At 49.7% G+C, this 25,493-nt stretch overlaps 2 protein-coding genes across 3 annotated transcripts in view; both read left to right on the top strand.

Moving 5' to 3' along the window:
- The window catches only part of FAM219A (family with sequence similarity 219 member A), a 104,189-nt gene extending 85,323 nt beyond the window's left edge, over nucleotides 1-18,866 (top strand). Inside the window, exons 3-6 of one of the 2 annotated variants that reach the window (XM_075488477.1) lie at nucleotides 2,345-2,447; nucleotides 7,997-8,077; nucleotides 8,443-8,497; nucleotides 9,707-18,866. In XM_075488477.1, the coding sequence (XP_075344592.1) occupies nucleotides 2,345-2,447; nucleotides 7,997-8,077; nucleotides 8,443-8,497; nucleotides 9,707-9,862 (395 nt within the window). In that variant the 3' untranslated portion in view covers nucleotides 9,863-18,866. Of the gene's footprint in view, nucleotides 1-2,344; nucleotides 2,448-7,996; nucleotides 8,078-8,442; nucleotides 8,498-9,703 lie in introns of both variants that reach the window. The other variant, XM_075488476.1, reaches the window with a different exon arrangement.
- A 1,802-nt stretch (nucleotides 18,867-20,668) lies between these two features.
- SPMIP6 (sperm microtubule inner protein 6) lies at nucleotides 20,669-24,946 on the top strand. The gene is made up of 7 exons (XM_075527474.1): nucleotides 20,669-20,806; nucleotides 22,000-22,144; nucleotides 22,691-22,803; nucleotides 22,920-22,995; nucleotides 23,114-23,300; nucleotides 23,493-23,582; nucleotides 24,841-24,946. The coding sequence occupies exons 1-7, from the start codon at nucleotides 20,669-20,671 to the stop codon at nucleotides 24,944-24,946; spliced, it is 855 nt and encodes a 284-aa protein (XP_075383589.1).
- Nucleotides 24,947-25,493: the final 547 nt, after the last annotated feature.

The following is a 25,493-nucleotide window of genomic DNA, read 5'->3' as shown; positions in this document are numbered from 1 at the left end:
ATTTGGCTGGGGACACAGGCACAGATGTTCCTACCGCACTTACATTGCATTGGGATTCTTCACTCCAAGCCACTAAATAAGTGAAAGAAGAGGTTGAATAGGAAATCTCGTATTGTTCAGACCCACATGTTGCAATAGGACTCAGTAATAGCATAGAAATAGTCATGGAGGGACCTACTGGAGGAAAAAGACACTTAGCGAAAGTCCAGATTCATCAGCCAAATGAGTAATCTGAGTTGGAGAAGAGCATTGGTGCTTGTACCAAGCAATCGATAGAAAGCAGAGAGCGCCAGGCCACTTAAAAGGCTCAGGCAGGCCTTAACTGCCTTGACAGAAAACAAAACCTGTAACCTTGTTTCTGAGTGATGTGCCTTTTGTGAATTATACAGCCTCTTAAAGCATTGGCATCTTGTCTCAGCGCTGTGTATTTGTGGTCAGTGCTGGAGCTTCTGGTGTTGGTGAGTGGAAGTTGGATTGTATTTAGGGTTGTAAATATTTGCCTCCATAAAACCCTGCTTTATCTTTTTGTGTCTGAATAGCAAAATTCACGTGGCCTGCAAAATACCAGCCTTTTATTCTGGAGACAGAGATAACCAATGAATTTGCAAGTTCCAGTCCTGAAAAATTACTCTGATTTAAGGTTTTGACTTCGATCCTGTATCAGTCTCTTTATTGCTCATGCCAGAGATAGTTATTAATCCAATCCTTTTCCTGCCAGGTTCAATGAGCATTTATTCACCTCTGCTGTCAGCAGGAGCAGAGCTGGGCATGGTTTGTTTGTAGGAGTATGTACTCTTCTCTGCAGGTTCCTCAGCCACACTCATCACCATGATCTCTAAGCATCTCTGCTGCTTATTTGTCCCTCAAAAAAGGCAGCCTTGGACATGCGTCCCCCTGCTCTTGCCTGTATGGAAGGGACAGACTTGGCCCAACTTGCACTTGCACACCCTGGTAGGCACACCGCTTTTCAACAAGTGGGAAAAGGTGCTTTTCTCTCCAAGGGGAATAAAATCCGCAAGAGAGAAGATATATCGGCACATTTCACATGCTGCAGGGGAAGCAGAAGCAAAATGATTTCACTATTCAGGTTCCCCAGCAAGCACTCTGGTAAACCCCTATTATTCAGGCATGCCACAAAAATAGTTCCCAACATTTTCTCACATTCTCTGGAGGACGTTTTTAACCAGTCCCTTTCCTGCCTTACTGGCCCCATGCTTGGCTTTTCCCTAGAAGCCTTGCCTGACATTGCAGGATGAGATTGGGGCAGTTAGCTCAACTTTTGTGGCTAATTGCTAACTCAACCCAACTGATTTCCCACAAGAAACAAGGAAGGACTTTGAATCAGAAAATTTAATATCCGTTTATATGAAAACCCATCATCCATGGGCTCCTATCCCTGCTGTAGGCAGGACCATATTAATACAGCACGGACATTGCATACCTGCAGAAGGCCGAGCTTTAGGACCTGAGTTCTAGTTGTGATCCTGTGGTAAGAAGTTATTAAGAGAAATAGTCTCTCCTAAAGGAGAAGCTAATTTAAATCCCCTCTTGCACTGAATACATAAAGAAAGCTTGACGTACTGTCCATGTTTTAAGGTACATTTCAGCAGCAAGTAGAACACGCTCTGAAATTTTAAGCAAATAATATGCTGTTTAAAAATACAGCTGCAAAATGTTTCACTTTTTTTTTTTTTTTTTTAATAAAGAAAGCAAGCTCCCAAGAATCAATGTGAGATAAAAGAGAAGGACACACGGGGGACATCACAGATTGCCAGGAGAAGCAGGGAAGGCAGCAACACTTTCTGCTGTAGGATGTGTTAGTCTGGTGAGTTGCTGTCTAGGGAAACAGTAATAACTCAGGCCTGGTGTCAAGCTAGGCTGGACTAACACTAAATGATGGTGCTGCTTTGATGGAGACACTTTTCTATCCCCAGTGGGGCCCTCAGTGGCAGCCTCAATAGGAGGGGAAAAGGTAGAAGGATAAATTTCCTTGTCCAGCACAAAGCACAGTCTTAGGGTGTCTTAGGGTCTTACAGACAAGGTCTCTGCCCTTTCTCTGCCTCACCTGGGTCTCATCCAGAAGTTCCGTGACCATCTTAGTGTGGTGTTGTCAACAAGCTGCCTATGAGTCAAGGTACATTAGCCCCAGGTGACCTTGGAGGCAATGGGACACAGCTCATCCAGCCTTTGCAGTGTCCCTCCTTGGGAAATGGAGAGCTCATGTCCTTTGCTATTAATTCTGCTATGTCTTTTACCACTATCAAATCTGGGTTCCTGCAGCTGTATGGTGGCCAACCAGGCTGTTGCCCTAATTTTGCTTTTTCCCTTTGTATCCCATATGCAGAGAAGCAGAGGGAGCTGGCTCGGAAGGGCTCCCTGAAGAATGGCAACATGGGAAGCCCAGTTAATCAGCAACCCAAGAAGAACAACGTGATGGCACGAACAAGGTAAAGGACTGGAAAAGCACTCAGCTGTGCTCTAAGCTGCAATCCCTAATGGCCTTAGGATAGGGAAGGACGATGTTCATTGCCATTCGCCTACTGCCAAACATGCTGCGAGAGCAGTGATGGCCCTTCCCGGAGCTGGCAGGCCCAAATGCTCTGTTCTGTGTTGCATCCCATCCCCTGGGGAGATGCAGGGACAGCTGAGCCCAGGACCAGTGACAGTGCAGCCTGCAGGAGGCACAGGCAGCCCAGCCTGGTCAAAATCAGGGGTTAGATACGGCTGTCTTGCACGTTCTGGGTAGCCTCATGTAACACATAATCCTGCCAGCGGGAGAGGTACAATGCTGCTTCATGTAACACAAACTGGTTTAGAGCTTAGTTCTGCCTTGGCTGCTTTTATTGCAGTAGTTCCCCTGCTCCTTTTTTATAATGACCCCTTCCCCATACTGACTGACTTAATGAAGGCTTGTAAATAATCCATCTATTTGTGCTTTGCTATATACCTCCTCCGCACTTTGAACAGCATGGTCATACTTTGCTGGAGCTGCTTTGGCACATCTCTGTATGACAGTATAAGACAGGGCTACAAACCACTGTAAACAAAGACGTTCCTAGCTGAATACTTTCTTTTAGAGCATTTTTGTTTTTTCCATGCAAGTTTCAGTACACCAATGTATTACTTATCTGCATTCAGGAGGCAGGAAACCCGCTGAGCCCACAGGATTGCAGCTCTGCATGCTACTAGAAAGGTGGCAGTTTTTAGTGGAGGACCTCACTTAAAGTGACAGAAGAATCTGCATGAATGCTGGGTGTTTACTGATGAATGGGAAAGTTGTGTGGATTATCATATATTAAGTAGAACAGGAGCTGCAGGTCAGAGCCTGTCTGTATGCAATACATCCAACAGATGAGGTTCCTTGTTCACATTAATTCCCAAAACCCAAAATAGTAGTCATAAATCATGTCAGGATTTTGTCAAGTTTTATTTGTAAGGCCCTGCAATGTTGGTGGAGTATGCTGCATTGCTCCCTGCTCTGTGTTTGGTTGTTGAGACCATGTAAAGGAGCCAGGCCCTTCGTGGCAGCAAGAAATTCAGCAAATGCTCTCAGCTGGGTTTTCCATGCCCGCTGTTCCTCCTTGTCTTCCAAGTACAAGCTGGAAAGACTTGGTTTCTTTGGGCAATAGGTTGCATGCTAGCTTCCCAAGCAGAATGGTAGCAGATTTGCTGCTTGAGAGATTTAGAAACACTGAAATTAGTGGAGGAAGATGGTAAGGGAGAGAAGATGGGATAATTACAGGTGCCTACCTGTAAAATTAGTGACTTCTGCTTGGAGAGGTTGTTGTTTCAGAGCTACAGATGGAAAGAAGAGTGATTTGAGTGAGGAAGAGCAGAGCAGTGACACCTATTGACAAAAGCTTTTGAACAGCCAGCTCGGTTTTATTCCGTTTGTGGACATCTGAGCACTGTTCAGAGGACGTGGGGACCCCTGCACAGCCAAGCATAGCCTGCTGGCAGTAGACTTGCTTTTCTTAGGTACTTTTCACACAGCTTTTAGAAGCATCCCTTGGGATCTGCAAAACAGAGGTTTGCAGCCCATTGCTTCAGTAGCAGGTGTAGCCAAGCTCCGTTGTTCCCCTATGGCTGGGAGGTGTCTGGCACAGGGTCTCACCAGCCCAAGTCCCTTCATACCCCAGCTCCCTTGGCTTTCTGGGAATCAAGCTGGACCATAAACACAGCCCTAGCAATACCTCAGAATTATTCCGTCTGTCTTGCCACAGACAGGGCCACCCCAGGAAGGCAGAAATGCCACAAGCTTGTTCAAGCAGCTCCTTTTCACAGTATAATGGTTGCAGTATAATGGGAAATACTCCACTGGGTTACATGCAAAACGTCCAGGTTATGGTTTAAGTCTGAACTGTTGGCTTCCTCTGGTCTCTGCAGGAGAATAAGCTAGAGCCATTTCCCCCTTTTTAACAGTTCTGCTGTTCTTATGAAATGTGTTTTCCTTTGTTCAAGCAAACCACATTGCCTCTCCTAGTCTCTCCTCCATCTCCTCCTCCTTCCCCAAGGCTTCTGTTCTTCTGTATTTTCTATATGAATTTCTGACATCCAGCCTCTAGTACCATGTTGCCTTCACCATTCGGTCTTCTCCTGAGGCAGGGGCACAGCCAGCCTTAGAGGTGAAAGGATCTGGATCCATAACACGCTCAGTCTCCCTTCGTAAGAGTAAATAAAATGTGAACAAGGTTGGGGTGATGCTGGCGCACTTGCTACAGGCACAGGCAGAGCCCAGAACACCATCCGCACCACTCGGGCACAGCCAGATACTGCAGTCCATTCTGAGGATAACCTAAACTTGGATTTGTGTCATAACATATTTCATGTTAAATGAGCAAAAACACCAAGACGAGAAGCTCATACTGGGACAGCTGCGTATGAAAGCAGCTACGACTGCTACCCACCTTTTTTCCAAGGACAGTGGGAAGCAAAAATAAGGACAATCAGGATGTGAGGAAAAGACTTAGATCAGGGGCAGAGACATTATCACAGATTTTGTCTGTTGCAGAAAAATTGAAGTTCTGTGTTATTAAGAAAAAAGACATTTCTCAAGAAAAAGATGTAGTGATTTTTTTTTTAATCAAGTAAATAGCACCACAAAGGGTTCTTCTCCTAGATCCCCTGATAGTGCTTTATTCACTCATGATATAGTAACAACCATCAGTGAGTATATATGGAGCAGTTCAGGGGAACTACAGGCCTGTCAGTCTGACCTCGGTGCCGGGGAAGGTTATGGAGCAGATCATCTTGAGTGCCATCACACGGCACGTACAGGACAACCAGGCAATCAGGCCCAGTCAGCATGGGTTTATGAAAGGCAGGTCCTGCTTGACCAACCCGATCTCCTTCTATGACAAGGTGACCCGTTTAGTGGATGAGGTAAAGGCTGTGCATGTTGTCTACCTCAACTTTAGTAAAGCTTTTGACATCGTTTCCCACAGCATTCTCCTGGAGAAACTGGCTGCTCATGGCTTGGACAGGCATACACTTCGCTGGGTAAAAAAATGGCTGGATGGCCGGGCCCAAAGAGTGGTGGGGAATGGAGTTAAATCCAGCTGGCGGCCAGTCACAAGCGGTGTTCCCCAGGGCTCAGCACTGGGGCCAGTTCTGTTTAATGTCTCTATCACTGATCTGGACGAGGGGATCGAGTGCGCCCTCAGTAAGTTTGCAGACGACACCAAGTCAGGCAGGAGTGTTGATCTGCTTGAGGGATCTGGACAGGCTGGATCAATGGACTGGGGACAATTGTGGGAGGTTCAACAAGGCCAAGTGCCGGGTCCTGCACTTGGGCCACAACAACCCCATGCAACGCTACAGGCTGGGGGACGAGTGGCTGGAAAGCTGCCAGGTGGAAAAGGACCTGGGGGTGTTGGTTGACAGCCGGCTGAATATGAGCCAGCAGTGTGGCCAGGTGGCCAAGAAGGCCAAGAGCATCCTGGCTTGTATCAGAAATAGTGTGGCCAGCAGGACTAGGGAAGTGACCGTGCCCCTGTACTTGGCACTGGTGAGGCCGCACCTCAAATACTGTGTTCAGGTTTGGGCCCCTCACTACAAGAGAGACATTGAGGGGCTGGAGCGTGTCCAGAGAAGGGCAACGAAGCTGGTGAAGGGTCTGGAGCACAAGGCTGATGAGGAGCGGCTGAGGGAGCTGGGGTTGTTTAGCCTGGAGAAAAGGAGGCTGAGGGGAGACCTTATCGCTCTCTACAACTGCCTGAAAGGAGGTTGTAGAGAGGTGGGGGTTGCTTTCTTCTTCCAAGTAACAAGAGATAGGATGAGAGGAAATGGCCTCAAATTGCGCGAGGGGAGGTTTAGATTGGATATTAGGAAAAATTTATTCTCCGAGAGGGTTATCAAGCATTGGAAGAGGCTGCCCAGGGAAGTGGTGGAGTCCCCATCCCTGGAGGTATTTAAAAGACGTGTGGATGTGGTGCTGAGGGACATGGTTTAGTGGTGGACTTGGCCATGTTAGGTTAACGGCTGGACTTGATGATCTTAAAGGTCTTTTCTAACCTAAACAATTCTATGATTCTATGACTTGAAAACTAGAAGGCAAGAATGGAAGTCAGTACTTCTGATACCTGTATGGGCAAGCTGCTGCTGCTAGATCACAGCTTCAGTTCCAGACATCTTTGCGTCTTGACTTCCTTCCTACATGCTTCAGGAGCAAAAGGACTATCCCAGTGCTATCAGAAGGAGTATTGACTTTTGCAAGTGGGTCCCATTTTCTCCAGTCCCCTGATGCAGCAGGTTGGAAATTCTGCATCAGTTTTAAAATTAATAAATTTTTTTTAATCTTGTGTTTCAGTGAACATAGCAAGAAAATACAACTAGTTGTGAACCTATGTGTGTGCTTTGTGATAACATTTGATATATTTTACTCTCCCTGACCCTGCCCATCTTCAGTGCCTGGCAGGCCTTTGTATTTCTAAAATTGTAATGGCTTCCTGAAATTTTCTGAGTAGAAGGAGAGAAGCGTTTCAGGTAGTTAGAGCAGTTGGAACATGGATGAGATGGATTATCATCTTTAGATTTATATTTCTCAGACTCTTAGTGAAGCATCATTGTGCATCCTTGTGTGTTGTTAAAGACCAGTTCTTCATTTGGGAGAAAACCTGAGTTAACCCACTGAACAAGATTTTCATCACTCTTACAGTTCCCACCTGCTGAACATAGAATCTTATTACATTTGCTCGGTTTGGTTGATCTTATTTTAAATATAAATCAAAGTCTTTGTGCAGTTTTGTGGATGAAAGAGCTCTGTTGTGAACTAGATACCATTGTATTAATGCATTTTCCTTATCCTAGAAGCTCTGAAGCCTGTATTCCATTTCACGAACTCTCTCAGGCTATTAAAGGTGCAAAGTCATCATCAGCCTTTGTAACACTTCTGAAGTGAAAGTCATTATAAAATAATGGGATTTTAAAAGTGCTAGTCTGACTGGGCTCTTACGCTGCACCCACCAGCTCATATTTCTCGTATTACTAAATTTAGGACTGAGACCTCAGAAGTGTTGTGTTGGGAGGGGCTGGGTAGGGACTTAGGCAGAAAGACCACATCCCTGATTTCCAATAGTAGAATAGTAGGAGCACTGAGCCTCTGCCTTCCCCTAGCCTCCTCCTGTTTACTTACTGCTAGTGTCATGTACTCATTGCTAGGAAAAAAAAGCAACACAAAAATGAGCAATCTGATATGACAAGCAGTGCTAGCCAAACAGGTTCACCAGAATGAAGCGCGGAGTGTCCCAATGTTTTTTTCTTCCAGGGAGGTGCATGTTCCCAGGGCATGTCCAGTGTTCCTCCCTATGAAACTGCTCTAAGCTACCCAGAGACACAGCTCACTTCGTCTGAATTGCACCCATTTAAATGTCTTCACTGATAAGGGAGTGCTTGCAAGGAATTGAAATGGGGAGAGCCTATCATATAGCTTTGCCCTAGACTATGTGTAGTACTGATTTTTGCTGTGTGGTTAACAGACAACATTTAATTATTTCAGGCTCGTCGTTCCCAATAAGGGCTATTCGTCGTTAGACCAGAGTCCAGATGAAAAGCCACTGGTAGCCCTGGATACGGACAGGTATGCAAAGTGTTAACAAGATGATATACATTACGGTGCAAGCGAGTTTTCATGCCAGAGTGCAGCACTGAAGCTAACTCCTGCTGAAACGGCTCTTGCAGGCCACTTGCACTCTTCCTTGCTGTGCCCTTTGGCATATGCTGTAACTAGTCTGTGTGTGTAGACAGGTAGGAAGAGACATGAGTAAAGAGCACAGTGATGGAAAGATCTGAGGGTCACAGATGAAAGTTGCTCTCCAGGCTCCCTTGATGTAACTTCTCTGTGCCTCAAGGACAGCTTCATGGCACGAGAAAGATAGGGCTAACCAGGGAATGCAGGTCTCTCTAACTGTTTCCTTCTTTGCTATATCTTGTCCTTCCCTGCAGTGATGATGACTTTGACATGTCCAGATATTCCTCTTCAGGATACTCATCAGCTGAGGTGAGTTATACTCTCTCCTGCCATCCTTGCCATGAATGCTAATAGTAGATCAGCCAGAAACAGCTTAGAGTAGCCTTGTACTGTCAGAAATGGCTACACAATGAATTTATCAGTAGTGTAGACTCTGTGCGCCTGGAAGGGGCCATGGCAGAAACTGTGTCATGTTTCTTTCTTCCCTGGTGATCCAGTTGGCTCTGTCCCCGCACTGCTGTGGCACAGAGATATGCCCGTCGGCCGTTTTCACAGCTACCTTTGGCTTCACTCTAGCTTTTCCCAGTTCTGCGTAGTCCTGCAGTGTTGGCCCATGTGGTGCAAAAGCATCGACTTGTCTGTCATGCCAGCTCAGCAACTGTACGCTTGCCAAGGACACAAATAAAGGATCTAAGGGTGTGCTGTGATTTCCAGTTCTTGGGGCAGTCAGGATCACCCAGTCCATGTTTACTTGGAGCAGGCAGAAATTCCAGGGAGGACTTGCAGATATGAACTCTTGCCTTTTCAAAGAGAAAAGGCAGGAAGCTCAGGCTTGTTAATGCCTCTGCATTGTTTCTGAATGTATTCCCAAGCTCTCTCCTGAATTAGTTGCTCAGCCTCTGGCTACTGCTTCTGCAGGATCTGATTTTACAGCCAGGGTGCTGAGCAGCCATTCTGTACACAATCTGCTGGGAACTCTTCCCCTTTGTATCCCTTCCTTGGGCAAAATATGTCTGAAACACAGAGAAACAGCCAAGAGCAGGGATGAAATCAAATTATCTGGGCCATCTCTGGGTCCTGATGAAGTGCTGTTCAGCCAGATCTGGTTAGACAGCACTTGAATCTGAGATTACAAAGAGCCAAAAGGCTTTACCACCTTTCGACTGCTATAGTGTGCCCCAGACTGAAAGGAGGGACTGCCCAGCTCCCAGTTGGTTTATTAACATTATTATTACATTACTTTAAATGAGGACTTGTCTTCATGGAAAGATTATTCCAGAATAAAATGGTGTATCAACTTGCTACTCTGGAATATCTCACTCTAGATATTCCTGTTCTGGAAGAACCTAGTACAGAAGGCAGCCATCTCTTGTGGTCAAAAACTGGGACTTTTTCATTGGTGGGGCAGCTGCTAATGATGGGGAAATATATTCCAGAGTAAGGGACCTCCTTCATCTTCTGACCATCAGAAGTAAGAAGGCTCAAGTGTTTGACTCTTTGTCTCTTTGTCTGTAGCAGATCAACCAAGACTTGAACATCCAGCTGCTAAAGGATGGGTACCGGTTAGATGAGATCCCAGATGACGAGGACCTCGACCTAATCCCCCCTAAATCGGTCAACCCTACCTGCATGTGTTGCCAAGCCACCTCCTCCACCGCCTGTCACATCCAGTAGTGAGGCCGGCAGGCTGTGATCAGTGCTTTCCACTATAACTGTAAAACTTAACAGCCATTGCTTCCTCCTATGGTAGGACGTGCACCTCTTTGTGTTCATGGAGCCAGGAGAAACCAAAAAATTCATTTTATGATTGGTTGATGAGTTATTTTAAACTATGGTTAAACAAAAGAGAAGTTGCTTGAAGTGCCAGGCAGTGCCTGGCAGAACTGACTGGTCTGGAGAGCGAATGCAGAGGGGTCCAGAGATACCTCCTTGGTTTGTGTAGGCACTTGGGGATGTTTTGTAAGGTGTCTGTTCCAGAATGGGAAGGGTCAGATGGGGCTGCAGGTAATCCTGCCCACCAAAACCAATTCATCTGTGAGATCAGGGGTGAGTCTGAGGTGTCAGGGGGTTTTACCGGTGAGAAGAGGTCAGTTCTTAATTCATTCACTAAACCTGTTTTATTTGCATAACCAAAATGATACTGTAACTGGGGCACAGGAATAGGAACGGAGCAGGGCATCCTTTCTTATGGCAAGGCTAGTCAGGACTAGCATGACACAATTCATTCACTTGCGAAGAGGACAAATAGGTGGCATTTCCCTGTGAGTCAGTACTAGCTAGAGCTGTCGTGTCACATATCTAATGCAATGTACCCTTAGCTCCACATTGAATTATCACCAAACACATTAGATTCAATCTGCAATCCATCCATGCTCTTCAGGGATTCAGTCCTTGCCCAAGAATACCATACTCCTGAGTTCAGTCCAGTCACGTATACTGACTTCAGCCTATACTTAATTCCCATGAGACCCATCTGCTTCCAAAAATCTTAAACTTTCTTCAACTAAGAAAAAATGAGTCCTGCATGAGACAGGACTAGAGCTGTACAGTCTGAAGGTCAGTGCCAGAAAAGCTAGTTGAAGAAAGCACATTTTTACAGTGCTCGACTGTTGATATTCCCTTGACACTGTGTCTCTTGGTGCCTGTGGGAGAGATTTGTTAACGCTGAAGGCATCTATGTGGTGGTGTCAGACTTTAGGGGAGTTTTCAGCAACAGCAGGATTATGAACAGCTTCAGCTGAAAAAAACCCATGAGAGGAAACTACTGTTTATCCCATCTCTGCCCACTTGTGAACCAGGCTTGCTCTGTGTTAGAGCTGTCCCATGTCAGGAACAATTGTGTTTACTTGGTGCTGGAATAGCCAGGAAACCTGGCGTTACATTAGGTTGCTGGACTGAGTTGCCAGTTCACCAGCAGATTGTTTTGAATGCAAAATCATTTCTGGAATTAGGAAACGTGTCCTCTCCCTGGCCAGTTATACGCTGCTGGCTTCAGCATATGCAGGGCTTAGGCGAGGGATGGACTGGCATCTTTCTTGGTGTGAAATCTTTTGCCACAGGCACGACTGTGTGTTTTTCTGCCCTGCCAGGAGGAAGGACCACCTGCCTTGGGTCATCACTTGCTGTATAGTCAGGGGAAGGGAAAAAGCAAGGGCAATTCTGAGCTTCCCATCAGAATTCCTGAGTCACGAGGCAGAGCCTGAGCTCCACCCCGACAGACAGATCCCCCATCTGAAATCTGCATGAAGTGAGCTGAGTCTTTAAGAAGTCCTCTTTATAATTAGGAGGAAATGTATTTAACATCCTGGGATTTCACTCTGTGCAGTGCAAAGCACGACACCATCCACAGCGTGAGCAGAAGAGCAGGCACACAAGATTCCTGGGCTTTATTATTCACCAGCTGGTATGGACAACTGTTAAAGCTATGTTTGCCCCCCCTCCCTAAAACAGCGCACTGCCACCCTGGCTCCAGGCCATAGAAAGATGACTGAGTGATGTTGTTTACTGAGCATCCCTGCCTCCTTCTGCAGAAGCACTGGTTAACTTGCTGGCTCCTCTAGGAAGAGTGCTCCTCAAGTGAATTCCTCTCCCTTTCTCACCAGCTGGTAATGCTGAGGGGAGTATTTCCAAAATGTTTCTAAAGAAGCACAAAGCGTCAGGTCTCCAATTCTTCGCTTCTTCCTTGGTGTGCCTGCTTTCCTCTCCAGTGCTAGCTCAGGTTGAGGTTAGCAAGTTGTCTAGAGGTGGGGGAAGAGCTCTAACAACACTGTAGAGAGAAAAGATAAAAGGGAAAAAGCATTCCTTAAGGAATATTTTTTTTTAATGGGGAATGTAGTCAAAACCTAACAGAAACACCATGGTCAAACCAAATCCTATAGGACGTGGCTAAGTCTTTAAATCTTCACTCTTCTAAAGAGGGACTTTGCAGTTCAGCATGGGTACCGTGCAACATCTTCATCGCATTTATCCTCCTGGGTCAGTCTCTGTGCCTTCCATCCAGGCTGCACACGCTCAGCCTTTCCCACAGCCCTTGCTCAGGAGCTCGGAGCATTTCAGTGTGCCTGCTAGAGCAACAAGCCATCTGTTTACATGGGTCAGCCATGGAGGACTGCAGGTCTCACAGGTCTCCGTCATGCTGCCATCTTGTTTGGTCTAAGACAGAATGAGACTTGATGACACTGTATCTCCCAGGGTAAACGCCTCCCCTCTGAAGGACAGACCTTCCCTGATAACCACTGCCCCATGGCAACATGACCAAGTCCTTTTATTGCCCCTATTGCTGGCTTTTGCCTGCCATGTGCCCTGAGGCGCTCCTCAACTCTGCAACCCTGCAACTGCCCTCAGCCCTTTGCACTGTGTGATGTGCATCTGCTTCTAGCACAACCCTTTAGGGAGGGAGGGAGATGAATTTAACTCTTACACCCAGTGTTTCCTCCAAATACAGACTGAAGTACAAGCCAAGTGTTTTCCCCTGCGCACAGGAGTTGGTTGCACATGGTTTGGCATGACAGTACAGGACCATAAAATGGCAATTTTTTGGCTTCTCCTCTCTATGCTTTGTGTTCATATATTTTATTAGGGGAATAAAGTAGAAAGGGTGGGGAAAAGTAGTTACCTGTGTAGGCTCATTATCAGGAAGGCAGAATGGATTAAGGCAATGCACATGTGGCTATCAGAAAATTGAACACTAACCCTTCTGAACTGCAGCCGCTTAAGCAGGTTATGACCATGTGGCATGTTTGTTGGCTCGTTATGGAATATGGTGGACAGCCCATCAGTATGTATTAACTGCAGATTGGGCTGGCTCCTCCTATCTGATCTCATGTTCAGACCTTTGCTTCAGTCAGGTTTTCCTTGTGCCCTCGTTGGAGGTTATGCTGTGGTGACTTCCTGAGAAGGTGTATAGATACATGTCCGTTCTGGCACTGCTCTCCTAGACCAGTCTCTGCCACCATGGCCTGGAGAAGGCAAAAGCAAAGAGCACGGATCCTGGCTCTCCGTTGCAGCATTATAAAGCCCTAAAATCTTCAGAGCTGCTGGACATTCTCCTAAATGCAGATTGCATGCAAGAAAGCAAATCATTCCTTGTTCCAGTCTTTGCACCAAACCAGATGGTCTTCTCAGGCCCCATTTTCAGTCTGAAGTTGTACAGAATACCAAGGGGAGGAGCACCATGGAGTATGAAAGGCTGCATCGCTAGCCATCTAAATTACCATGCAAATAGGATTTAAGGATATTGATGCTGGTGCCTCCACAAAGGAATTTGCATTTGATGCCTCCTATAGCCAGACTGGCTTTTTGTTAGGATTTTATGTAATTTTAGTCACCAAATTACCTGAGTTTAAGCAACTCCTTTCCTTTTATCAGATGTTAACTTTGCCCTTTACTGTGAGGTGGCTTTGAACTCCAGCGTCTCAGCACTCAACTCTGTCTCTCCGGTCTGCAAACTCCCCATTTCCAGATGTCTGTGTGAGGAGGAACATCCTCCTAGTGTTGAGGAAGGTCTTTAGATAGCATGGCCTAGTCTGCTTTTCTGGTGGTTGTATAATAATAAACTTTGGCTGAAAGGAGGCTGATGTCCAGGCGACCATCCCAAAGACTCATTTGATGTCTTATCAGACATATCTTGAAGCCAGTCCTTCGAAGAGCCACTGGATCATGTCTGACGTTGCTGCATGTCTACTCCCAACATGTACGCTTGGCCATTGGGTCTGCTATGCTGTTCTGGATGTCTTGCCTGCAGATGCCTCATGACTGCAAAAGCAGGCAGCCAAGCCTGCTGCATGGACTTGGAAAGGAACTTCAGGATGCTCCTCCATGGACAGGATGGACTCAGCTGCTTCTGGTTTGTCTCTCCAGCTCCTTTCCCAAAAGGAGGCACCCTCTTTGCCAGCTGTGTGCTGGCTGACACATTGGTCTGCGATCCTGACCAGAATCCTTTCCTCTCCATGCAGAGTCTGTCCTCGGGCTGGCCTGCAAGCTGTACGATGGCATGCAGGAGGCTTGAAAAGTACAGCGCCCTGTATGTGACTCAACAGAAGCATGAAGATGCTTTTGAAGAAAGGAAGGACCCAGCTGGGCACCAGATGGAACGACAGGAAAAGGAAAACAAGCAGTAACTAGAAAGGTTGCCAAATGCTGTCTTGGCCTAGGGCAGATCCCAGTTGTCCGAGTTAATCTATCTCAGTACAGTGCTGATACCAGCAGGGAGCAAAGCTCGCTTTCAGGTGCACACACCAGAAACACCATGTCCCCAAGCTGGCACTGCAGCCAAATACTACTGTGGAGAGTCTGCTGGACTTAGAGCACAGAAATGAGATCTGGGGTCCCTTGCTGCTCATGGCACATGGTACACATTTGCTCCAACCTCAGGCAGGTCGCATCCCCTCTTGATGTCCATTCCCTTCTGCAGCGCAGGGGAGAAACCTGCCTTTCCAAGATGCTACCACCACCCTGCATGGATGTTGCCAAGTGTGTGGCGGGCACCATTGATAGGATAGCCCTTCAAGCAAGATGCAAAAAGCATGCTATAGAAATTTTATGCATATTTCAAAGTACTACTCTGCTTTCCCTCTGTTTACCAGCTTCTGATGTTGCTTGCATATGCCAGAAAGCTGCAGGGTGGAGGTTAGTAGAGAGATTAAACAGCTTTGGGGGAAGATGTTTGGCGAGGATGTGTTTCCCAGTTACTTGGCAGCTGGCTCTTGCACAACTGGCTTCTCAATCTGCATGCTGCCACAGGGAACATGCGAGAAGGTTTGGCGGCCCAACAGCACCATCCCCTGCTAGTAGAGTTAAGGAACTTAGGAGTGTAACTGGGATAGTGAGTACTGATGGGAGGGAAGAGAGCACTGAAGGGTTCATTTGGGATATTCCCACAGCAGTTTCATGCTGTTAATTTTAGCATCCATATAATGATTTGAGCGTATAAACTGGCATTTTTGCCTAGGCACTTCTTTTACTTTTCTGTTCTCCCTTCAAGCTCACATGGGGTATTGGCCACGCTTACCTAGAATGAAGTAGGCTTTGTCACCTGGCTGCTGCTTGGCTCAGCAAGCACAAGCTGCATGTGCCACCATGAATATACCCTAGCTTTGACCTCTACCACTCTTCAGAGCCGACTCTTCACATCACCCTCCTATTTCTACTTCTCATGTCTCAAAAGAAACATCTGCATAGATGGGCAGTGCCACGGGGCAAGCTGGACTAGGTTGAGCCTAAGAGGACAGCACGGGAAGGTCTTCATTTTAAGGTGCTTTTCATCTCCAGGAGAACATTGCTTCTTTGTCACTTCCTTTCAAGGCTTTCCTGTGAGAGGGATTGCTCCAAACCTTGACCCACATCTCATCAGACAAACCTGCCTGTCTTACAGACCCACACAAGCCCTGAAGCAGAAGGGCCAGCAATTCAGCGTAGAGGAAGAGTTTGTGAGCTGGGATTACCTACAGAAGATTAATGCAGGTTTCTCACAGGGGCTGGCATCTGTATTTTATAACTCCCTGTATTATGCACTTAAGCTGCTGCATTGCTTCCAGAAAATTACAGCTACATCCCCTCCTTTCCCTCCCTTGACATTGGTGGCAATCCCAGGATCGCAGCAGCTAAATGCTGCCTGGCTGAGCACTGCTTTGACAGCTCGCTCGGGAGACAAAGGCTGGGGACTAATTGAGATTACATGGAGCAGAGCACCGTGGCCAATGCAACCATGCAGCAAGCCATGTTGCAGAGCAGCACGGACACCAGCAGGACAGGTTGCAGCTTTCCCTGGCGCCTTTGCAGAGCAGCTCTTCCCATTACTTCCCAGACAGACTTGCCACTGGTGGTAGCTCCAAGCCCTGTTGTGCCTGGTCGGTGGAGCCATTTCCATAGTAACAAATGGTGATACCAGTGGTGGGCTTGCATTGGTGAGTGGAAGGTACAAAAGAAGCCTCATTAAAATCTCTCAGATGTGTCACTGGAAACCAGCACAGCAGGCACCAGGAAAAGAAAAGGCCACGGAAAGGCCATGCTGAGATAAGTCCCGTTACCTGCTGAGATGTTTGCCCTCCTGCAGCAGCATTTCTCCCCTAGTTGCCCATCCAGCTGCCCCAGGTGAGCTCAATGGGAATCACCACCCAGGCTGTCTTCTTGCTTCTGCACCCCAAAAAAGCTGTGACTCCATTTGTTACCCACTTTCCTCGAGCCCACATGATTTGGGAGACACAGAGTTTGTTGGGAGATGTAATACAGATCCACGGAGAGAGCTGGAAAACTTGGACAAGCTCTCTTCGCAACAGCCCTTCTGGTTTTTATCACCTTCATCTCCATCCCCAGCTCACAGATTTCTTTGCTCAGTTTCTTTGCAGGAAAAGCTGCAGTAACAGCTGTGTTTGGCTTGTAGCTGCCTCTGTCCTGAGATAAACCCAAGGCAAATGTCATACCAGTGAGAGATCCAGCAACCATGATGGTGGGTAAGCCAGAGAGCAGGCTGGGATTTCTCTTCACCCGCCTGAAGGCTGTGGGGCTGAGGGTTCGCCAGGCTAGTGTAAAACCTTGGTGGGATACAGCAAGCTGAGCCGGCCACCTTCACCCTCCCGGTCTCACTGCTGCAGGAGGTCTGGGACCCAAGCGCCAGGTCCCACGCCTGCCAGCCCATGTGCTCCTGGTGCGGGCTGGAGACCTGCAGCAGAGGCATGGGTGGGATGCCTGTCGCTGTGCTCTTGCTGTGCTGGCGCAGGACACTGTAGGACACGCTGGTAGGGCTGTAGTTCTGCAGGGAGAAAGACTTGCAGAGGATGAAGTCTTTGCAGGGGAGAAAATTCAGGAAGTAGGTTTTTTTGCCCCCCCTTTTTGCACATTTTTAACCATTTTTACTCCTTCCATAGAGGTTATTGAACGTTCAGTTTAATAAAGGAAATGAGCCACCATTAAATAGCTTTCTGAAGGGTCTGAAAGCAGGCGCTACTTGCACGCAGAGATGGTCTGTGCCTAACATGCAACTTCCAGACCTCATTGTACATTCTGTAGCTGAGTCACCCCGTGCGCTGTGCGGGAACTGGGGTGGGAGAGTCAGCGCTGGCCATCATGCCAAACAGCCACGGCTTCCCAAACTGAAGAAGAATCTGACCAGGAAGTGGGAGAAGGAGCAGCAACGGTAGAAAGATAGCTAGTTGTCACAGGTAATCTTCGGTATCCGTGTCCAGTGGTTAGTCCTAGAATTGCAAGCCTTGTTATATTGCACATGTCCTCCTTCCACTCCTCTTTTCTCAAAGCAGCCATCGCCTTTCCTCCCCCCCACCCCACGCACTAGTGATGAGCATCAGAGGCAGTTGCACCAAAGTGACTCTCAGCCCAGTTCTGCATCCCCCTCTCCCACCTGAACCCAAGGCAGCCCAGACAGTTGTTAGCCATCACAAGTCTAGTAACTCCACTTGGGTTTCTTTCCTTGTGTACCATAGCTTCCTCCGCATGCACTCTAGCAGGGCAGTACAGGAGGCTCTGACCTTGTCCCAAGAATCTTCTTTGCCCCCTGGCAGCACCTTGCAGACATGCACCTTACTGGGAATGTACTGGGTTGATGCTGGTGAGATCTAGCGCTGCTGATCTTGTGTAGGCGGCAGCTGATGGGGATCTGCTGGGGGAAGCTGGCAGAAAGTGGCTACTGTCCCTTTTCTTTTCTTTTTTGAGGGAGAGGGGGATTTTTTTGGCATTATGATTATTGTCCACCTTCCAGTGGCCAAGTTCTGGGCTGCATTAATAATTGGGGTTCATTGGCTGTCCGGGCAGGTATGGAGCTTTGCACCAACCTTAATAGCAAACATTGTGGCTGTATCCAGAGCCTGGATACAGGCTGGGTTTCTCCCATGCTGGCAAAGTGCTTTCAGCAGGCTCCAGATAGACATTTCTGGCAGACAGGGAAACAACACTCCTCCGAGTCCAGATCAAATCTGCACTTGCATTTTGTGTCCTCAGCTTGGAAAAACCTCAACCCAAGCAAATGCTTCCCAGGTCTCCTTTCCCCCTGTGGTGCCTGGCACCCCAGGGGAAGGGGTGGTGGAAGGCATTTCAGGATCACCGAAAGCGAGATCCTTTTTGGATGTATTTAATGGAAATATCTTTCAGGAGGAGACACCTCCTGACCTTTGCGTTAATCTTAAGAGCAGGAGATGAATTTCCGGCTGTCCTTGCATATAGTGAAACATAGCTGAAACAGCCAAATGCAAAGTAGAGTTAAATGTAGGGTTTGACCTGAATAACCTTTTAATTAGGAAGATAAATTTGTTGTAGCTTGACCTTAGTCCATGTTAGGAACCTGCTAATCATTTGACACGCAGAGTGTATTAATGCTGCACTTAACTTGGCCATTGGTTTTATTATCTGGTTTTGGGAGTTTTTTCACTCCCAAAGCATCAATCTGCATCTTGTATGGGTTTTCTTTTCTTTCTTTTTTTCTCATTCAGAACATGTAGCACACTGTTGTACTTCTGTTCCCGTCTGCGTAGAGTATTGCCTTAAACAGATCAGTTGTGTTGTGGTTTGTTTTCGGTTTTCTTTTTTCTACCATCAGTTTTATGCATTAATTTATTTAAAAATGTGGGGTTTTTTTCAAAACCATGAAACATGTATAATATTTTTTTTAACATTTCCATTGCAGTATTTATCATTGTTACTGGTTGTGTGTAGTGTAACAAAATTAATGATATTAAAAAGCATACATATGAAAACCAGCCTGCCAGCCTTTCTTATTGGAGCGAACTGGGGTGAGAGGATACGAACTGCACGATCTCCTCTGAGCCCCCTGCAGTCACGAATACTGAAATCAGGGAGTGCCAGCCTTCACGCCATGGCCAATACCAGCCTGCTTGGGCCTGGTAGAATCGGCTGGTGTGGGGCTGTGCTGTATGGCACAGGTAAACTCACCGGGGCTGGTCAGCCCAGGCCAGCATTTGGGAAACGCTTCTCCCCAGCACAGCAGGGAAGGCGTGCGGGCTGGACCCAGCCCCTGCATCTGGGCTGCAACAGCAGCAGAAAGAAGTCCTGCATCTGTATGACACCGATGGGTGAAATAAGCTTTTCTGCAGCATTGCAGCCCTTTCTGCCCCTCAAAGCTGTTGACACAAGAGCCAAGGACTGATTTTAAAGTCCAGTGCCAGCAGCTGGAAACCCCGGGGACTGCCGGGGACATGGGACAGCCGTGGGGGGCCAGTGGCTCATGCTAGCAGCTGGTCCAGTGCAGGATTAGTCCTCCCCCAACCAAGAGGCTTGGACTCCATCTCTCTGCAGAGCGGTGCTCCCCAGGTCTGTGCCATGGTGTGCTCCAGGGCCCCGGAGCTGAGGGCAGGGGGTAGGCACCCCGGTGCCAACCCTTCCCTCCCAGCCTCCCCCTGCATCCCAGGAGAGGACGGGGCTGATGGAGAGCCTAAGCCTGGCTCAACAGAGACCAGTGGGATGTGAAAACCAATTGCAGCTTGTTTTCTTCATTTCATCTGCATTAATCACATCTGCCTGGAGGCATTTGGATGTCCGAGGCTGCCCAGCCCCACCGTCGCCCGCAGCAAACAGAGCAGGGCTCTGCAGCCCTTCAGGGGGGCAGGTTGGCACCCACCCTGCCAAGATGGACATGGGTCTTCACCGATCATCTCCAAAAATGTGGCAGCAGAGAGGCCAGAGCCAGGAGTAGAGCAGGGCTCCGAGTTGGCACTGTGTGACAAACCAGGCCAGAGCGGGGTTTCTGCAGGGGCAGGTATTTCTGCTCAACTCCCCAGCTCGGGGAAAAGCAAACCCAGTTCATGCAAACCCCTCCCTGGCATAACCCAGCTGCCTCTCTGCACCGGGATGGATGAGGATCACTCGCTCTGACTGTAGAGCCCATCGCTCAGGACAGAAGAGCACACAAGCCACAGAGGATCACCTAAATCCAGCTTTTTAATTAAAAAGGGGAGACAGAGCAGGCAATAATTCCCCCGGCTACCCCAGGAGGCTGGGACAGCAGTGCCTGGTGCTGTGCCCCGGGCATTGGCTGCACTGGTGTGGTGGTGTGTGCATGCAGCTGGGTTGCTGCAGGATTTCCAAGGAAATATGTGAGAGAGGGGCTGGACAAGCCACAATCACTGCTCCTGCATCTCCCAAAATAAAACTGTCTTGACCAGGACCAGCTGAAACTGTTTCCTACCATTGTTAAGGTGATTGCCTGCAGGAGGGGAGGAAGCCCGGAGCCAGGACAAAGCCAGCAGGGTGCAGCCTATGGAGGCATTCAGGTAGCAATTGCTGTGCCCTAGGCTAGAACCAGAGTGTAGCTATGGGACTGATAGAAAGCCACCAAATGCCCCTGCTCCCACACTATGACATCACTGATGACATAAGCACCACCCCGGGCTGGCAGAGCAGTGGCACCAGCCTTTTTCTGCGTGGGCTGCAAGCCCCCAGCCCCACCCAGTGCTGCTCATCCAGTGGGGCATCTCTGGGACTTCAAGCGCTCCCATCCCAGTGGGCTGCTGCACCATGTTCCTCTTCTCCAAAAAACACAAGACCCCCATCAGCACTTACACCGACTCCTACCGCCCGCCATGCTCTGTCAAAAAGACCATCCGAGAGCAGGCTCCACAGCAGCTCTGGAAAGAAAACAAGTTTGTGACGCAGGTAAATGCCACAGGAGGAGGAAACCTCAGGGTTTCTACCCTTAACCAGCTGTGGATGCTCAGTGCAGGGCAGGGGGGTGGCACAGGGACTCACGGGGTGCCTCACTGCATGTGTGTAATGGGGGGGTAGTGCTCTGGGGATAGGAAAGCATTTGACACCCCATGGCCTCTGCTCGCTGGCTTCTTGTCCCCTGGAGCTGCACCCCGCAGTGGCTTCAGGCTCTCAGGGCTGGCAATCAGCAGCACAAGATCTCATGTGTCAGCCCTGTCCATCAGGAGGTTTCAGAGTGCGCAGGGGGCAGGATCTGCTGAGGAAGGGGAAACTGAGGCAGTGGCAGGGCTCAGCCCAGGGCTCCTATGTGACACGGTGGCAATGGGGAGGCAGATCGGGTGGCTCTGAGAGCTGCTCCAAAACAGCCCCCAGGCTAAGCTCAGTTCTGTCTGGGGGGCCTTCCATGCCAGGGGGACCGTGCAAAGGGCTGGGGGGAGATCTGAGCACCGAAAAACTCCTCCCAGCCCTGGTCCTGGAGGAGGAGGGATCCCTGAGCAGTGGCCTCACTGTGAGGGGTGTCTGTGGGACATGCAGTTTTCCCCATGCAGGTTAACAAGTGTGCGGACTCCAGTGCAAAGCACGCTGCAAACTGGCTCATCTCTTGCAGCCTCAATTAGCACATGCATTATAATGAGGGAGCCAGCAGAGGGCATGGAGACGGGTGTCACCACTCTGCAGGGACAGAAATGGCTCATGCAACCAGGGCACCCGTCTGCCCTGCAAGACTCAGCCCTACTGGACTTTGCCAGCTGTAGGACATTGTTTTGGTCCTGTAACTCCCTTCCTAACCTCTGCTGGCCCCATACATGGCAGTCCCAGTGCACCCACCCCATGTCCCACTCTGCAAAGTGCCCGGATGCCTATCGACACCCTGGGTGCAGGGGGAGGGGAGCCAGTGATGCCCAGCCATCCCCCGTACCCCGGTTTCGGGCAAGAGGGAAGCTTGGGGGTGGGGATCATGGATGCTGCTACACCCCCCCATGCCCACCCACTGCAAGGGGAAACTTGATGCTCAGATCTCCAGCTGCGTCTCCAGTGTTAGACCCTGCCCAGTAATCGGCTTCACCATGTGCCCCAACGGCCACGAAGGCAGACGCTGCCACATGGCCTGAGTGTCTCTCCCCACTCCCTGCTATCTATAGGGATTAAGGATGCCCCCGGTGCAAAATCCGGCGAGCCAAGGTCAGCCCGAGCTGCTGATTAAGGCGGCGATGCAGGAGTACTACAGGAACACCATCGACCTTGCTGCCTACTGGCCTGAGAAGCACTGGCTGGCCAGGTCTGAAGGTACCACCGAGGTCCTGACTGCCCCGCTGTGTCACACGGGGCACATCCCCATGGGGTCAGGGCGCTGAGGGTGCCGGCAGTGGCTCTGTTCATCCCCCCTTTTGCATCCTGCATCACCCCCACAGTGGTGAAGGGACCCTTCCTCAGCATCTGCGCTTGTGGCTTTGCCACAGCCACCTGTCCCCATCCCTGCACTGAGACTGTCCCTGCCCCAGCAATGTCTGCAGGTCCCCAGGGTTCTCTCCCCTGGTGACCCCTAAATACCCCTTGGTGGTAGGTGCTGCCTGGGGGACACCGTCCTGGCACCCCATAGCCCCCAGGGACCAAGGTTGTGTGGGCAGGGACGAGTGACCAACAAGCTGGAAGTGGTGGGTGTCTCCTCCATCACAGATCCTTAACAAGGACCCCAGGAGCAGCACCTCTGACATGCTCCCTGGCCCTGTGGCATTGCATTTTGGGGAGAGGGGGAACAGTCAGGACTCTCTGGCCATCTCCCCACATCCCCAGCACCACAGGGCACCCCTGCCTGTTGCTTTTGTGTTGCAGAGAAGTACAACCCAGTTTTTGTCAATGAGAACAAATACATCACCTGGAGAAAAGGTCCCTACAACAGCACAGCCTGGAATAAGCACTCCTCTTACCTCCCCCTCCTGCCCAAGGTAGAGTCCAGCCCTCCTGGCCCCCCCAAACTGGAGCCACCTCAGGTGCCACCAGCACCTTGGGCTCTGCAGCAAAAGGGGGGCAATCCTCCAAGGGCTGCCGTCTCTCCTTTCAGGAGACAAGGATGGAGACCTTCCTGCACAGCATACCCATGCAGTACCCCCTGAAACCCACCTGCCTCAATCAATATGGTAACTACCCTCGCCCTGTCCTCCGGCTGTAGCTGTGCCTGTGCCATGCTGATGTCCATCCGGGTGATGGGCTGGTTGCTCCTCCTCGTCCTTACCCTCGCCATCCCTCCGCTTGTAGAGAAGGAGGTGGTCACTGACATGCTGCACAGGCTGCCCGTGTACACCATGACGGGGAGGGGACTCTTCCAGGGCTACTACAGCCCCTGCTCTGGACGCTACTACTGCCTGCAAGGGATGGACTACTACGCTGATGAGGCCTCTGCCATCAGAAGTCATCTCCACACACTAGGAGAGAGGGCTGTAAGGTTGGGATGGCTTTGGTTGGGATGGGATGGGATGGGATGGGATGGGATGGGATGGGATGGGATGGGATGGCTTGGGGTGGGATGGGATGGGTGGGTTGCCTTGTGTTGGGATGGGTTGGGTTGAGTTGGGATGGACATGACTTCCCTTGTCCTCAAGGCCACCACTCACCCTACCTCCTCTGTCTCTTGCAGGAGCATCCCGTGCTGCAGTTACAGCCCCACAGCAATGTTGTGTACATCTACACATCGCCCCCAGCCATCCTTCCCGTACAGGAGCCCTAGGTGCAGACAGGTTCAGCGGGGGGAGCGCTCCAAGCCGGTTGCCCTGGGGAAAAAGCCTACTGTTTTCTCCTAATGCCAGCCAGCCACTAGCTCTCTTTTCATTAGGGTTTCAAGCAAAATTGCTCAGAGGGTTATTCTGGGGACAATGGTGCAGACTGCAGACCCCAAGGGGTAGCGGGTCCCATCATGGTGCCCATGCAGGCAGTGATGCAGCCGCTGCACCTCCATCTTGCAGGCTAAGTGATTAAGTGACCAGGGAGGGCAGGACACCATTGTGGTGTTGGGCTGTGGAGCATGTTGTTGCTACCCGTGGAGAAGCAGTTGCCAAATTTACTTCCAGGACAGGTGTTTCTATGCTTGGTGTCATCCAGCGGTCCTTGGGACTGTACGGCCCTTGGGACTGTATGGCACCTGAAACCTTGCTGGCACGCCTGAGCCCGGCTGCATGTAGCTTAGCACCTCCCAGATTTTGGGGCTACACTGGGGCTACAGTGTTTTGGGGCTACAGTGTTTCTTTGTGCTGCTCTTGTATTGTTTGCTGTTCTTATCCAAGAACCTGTTCTCTGGTCATGCTGTTCGTTTTGCAGTAATCAGCCCTGTCCTTCACCTACTGCAGGTCCGGCAGCACCTTTTAATCCCCACATGTTTACCTTTAGGATGTCTCCATTGCTGAGGCAGCTTTTTTCAGCCCTGGGGAAGCAGCGAGGGGAGAGGGGAGGCTGTTCAACCAGCTTACTCATCACTCTGCTACTGCATCAAGCCCCCGTGGGCCAAAATTAGGCATCGGGCTTTGCAGGAAACGTGTGATTGACTTTAAATTCCTGAGCCCAGAAACTAAAACCAAACAAAGGGAACAAACAGGGAGCACTGGGTTCCCCACAGACATCCCTATGCCTGAGCCTTGGTGAAATGTTTCTCAAGGTCTTCTCCACTGAGAAACAGGCAGATTTTCCTGGACTGGCATGGCTCTGGGAATGAAGGTTTTAGGAAAACGACAGTGCAAGAGAGAGTGGGTGTTTGCAGGGTGGGAGACCTGCTGGAAGCAGGTCGCTGGGATGGCAATGCCAGGGAGCTTCAGCTCTTCTGCCCGGGCTTCGCTTTGGCCTCCGTGCCCAAAGACACACTGCAGTGGATGGGGGCAGCTGCATGGCCACTGCTCACCCCTAAGCAGTGCTGGCAGGCAGAAGCAGGTTTTCTGCTCTTCTTCCCCACCGGAGTTTCATCCTCCCATGGCTGATAACTTTATCTGCTCTCCTAGGTGGGACACGAGCCACTTCAAGAGCATAGGAGGAGTCCAGAGAGGCAGCTACACCATCCACCCTGAGTTTGTCTCGGAGGCTTATTCTGCCTCGTGGCACTGGTGAAGAGCAAAGATGGGCTTTCATTAAAACTGGCTTGGGCAAGCGTTCCCCTCAGACCCTTTCCTACAGGCTGGGGAAATTCCTGGGGAGGGGGGAGAAACTTCAGCGACTGCTGTCTCGGTGGGCGTTTTAACAGCCCTCAGGGACTGGTACCCTGCCACCACCCGCAAGCTGGAGACCCAGAAAGCACACAAGTAAAAGCTCTCAGAGCATAGTAACCCAGCCAGAAATAGAAGTGGTCATTGAACCTGTGTTTGTCGGCTTCGTGCTGGTCTTCTTAGGACGTGCTTGCTTTTGACAAGTTATCCAGAAAGAGCTGCCATCCATCTGGGATACCAAGCACGGACGTGGGCTAAATACGGAGGGGGATTTGAAAGCAGCACACAATTAATGAAGGCATGAAATGCCCTTCTCTGACTACGATCTGGGAGCCCAGTGTCAGCGGGGAACACCACCTGGGGCCTTCCACGTGTACCGCAGATCATAAACCCACGGGGCTGCGGTCCCCACGGGAGGGGTGCTCCAGCACAGAGCCACCCGGGGCTCCACG

The sequence above is a fragment of the Mycteria americana genome, chromosome Z, assembly GCF_035582795.1.
Source record: "Mycteria americana isolate JAX WOST 10 ecotype Jacksonville Zoo and Gardens chromosome Z, USCA_MyAme_1.0, whole genome shotgun sequence".
Classification (NCBI taxonomy): Eukaryota; Metazoa; Chordata; class Aves; order Ciconiiformes; family Ciconiidae; genus Mycteria; species Mycteria americana.
The sequence above is the reverse complement of the archived record's forward strand: the minus strand, read 5'-3'. Positions and strand labels throughout refer to the sequence as shown.

Excerpts from the sequence above, each read along its gene's own strand:
- SPMIP6 (XM_075527474.1), top strand. The coding sequence starts at position 20,669 with ATGTTCCTCTTCTCCAAAAAACACAAGACCCCCATCAGCACTTACACC. Across the intron at positions 20,807-21,999 it reads AAAACAAGTTTGTGACGCAG|GGATTAAGGATGCCCCCGGT; the intron begins GTAAATGCCACA and ends TGCTATCTATAG. Across the intron at positions 22,996-23,113 it reads CACCTGCCTCAATCAATATG|AGAAGGAGGTGGTCACTGAC; the intron begins GTAACTACCCTC and ends CTCCGCTTGTAG.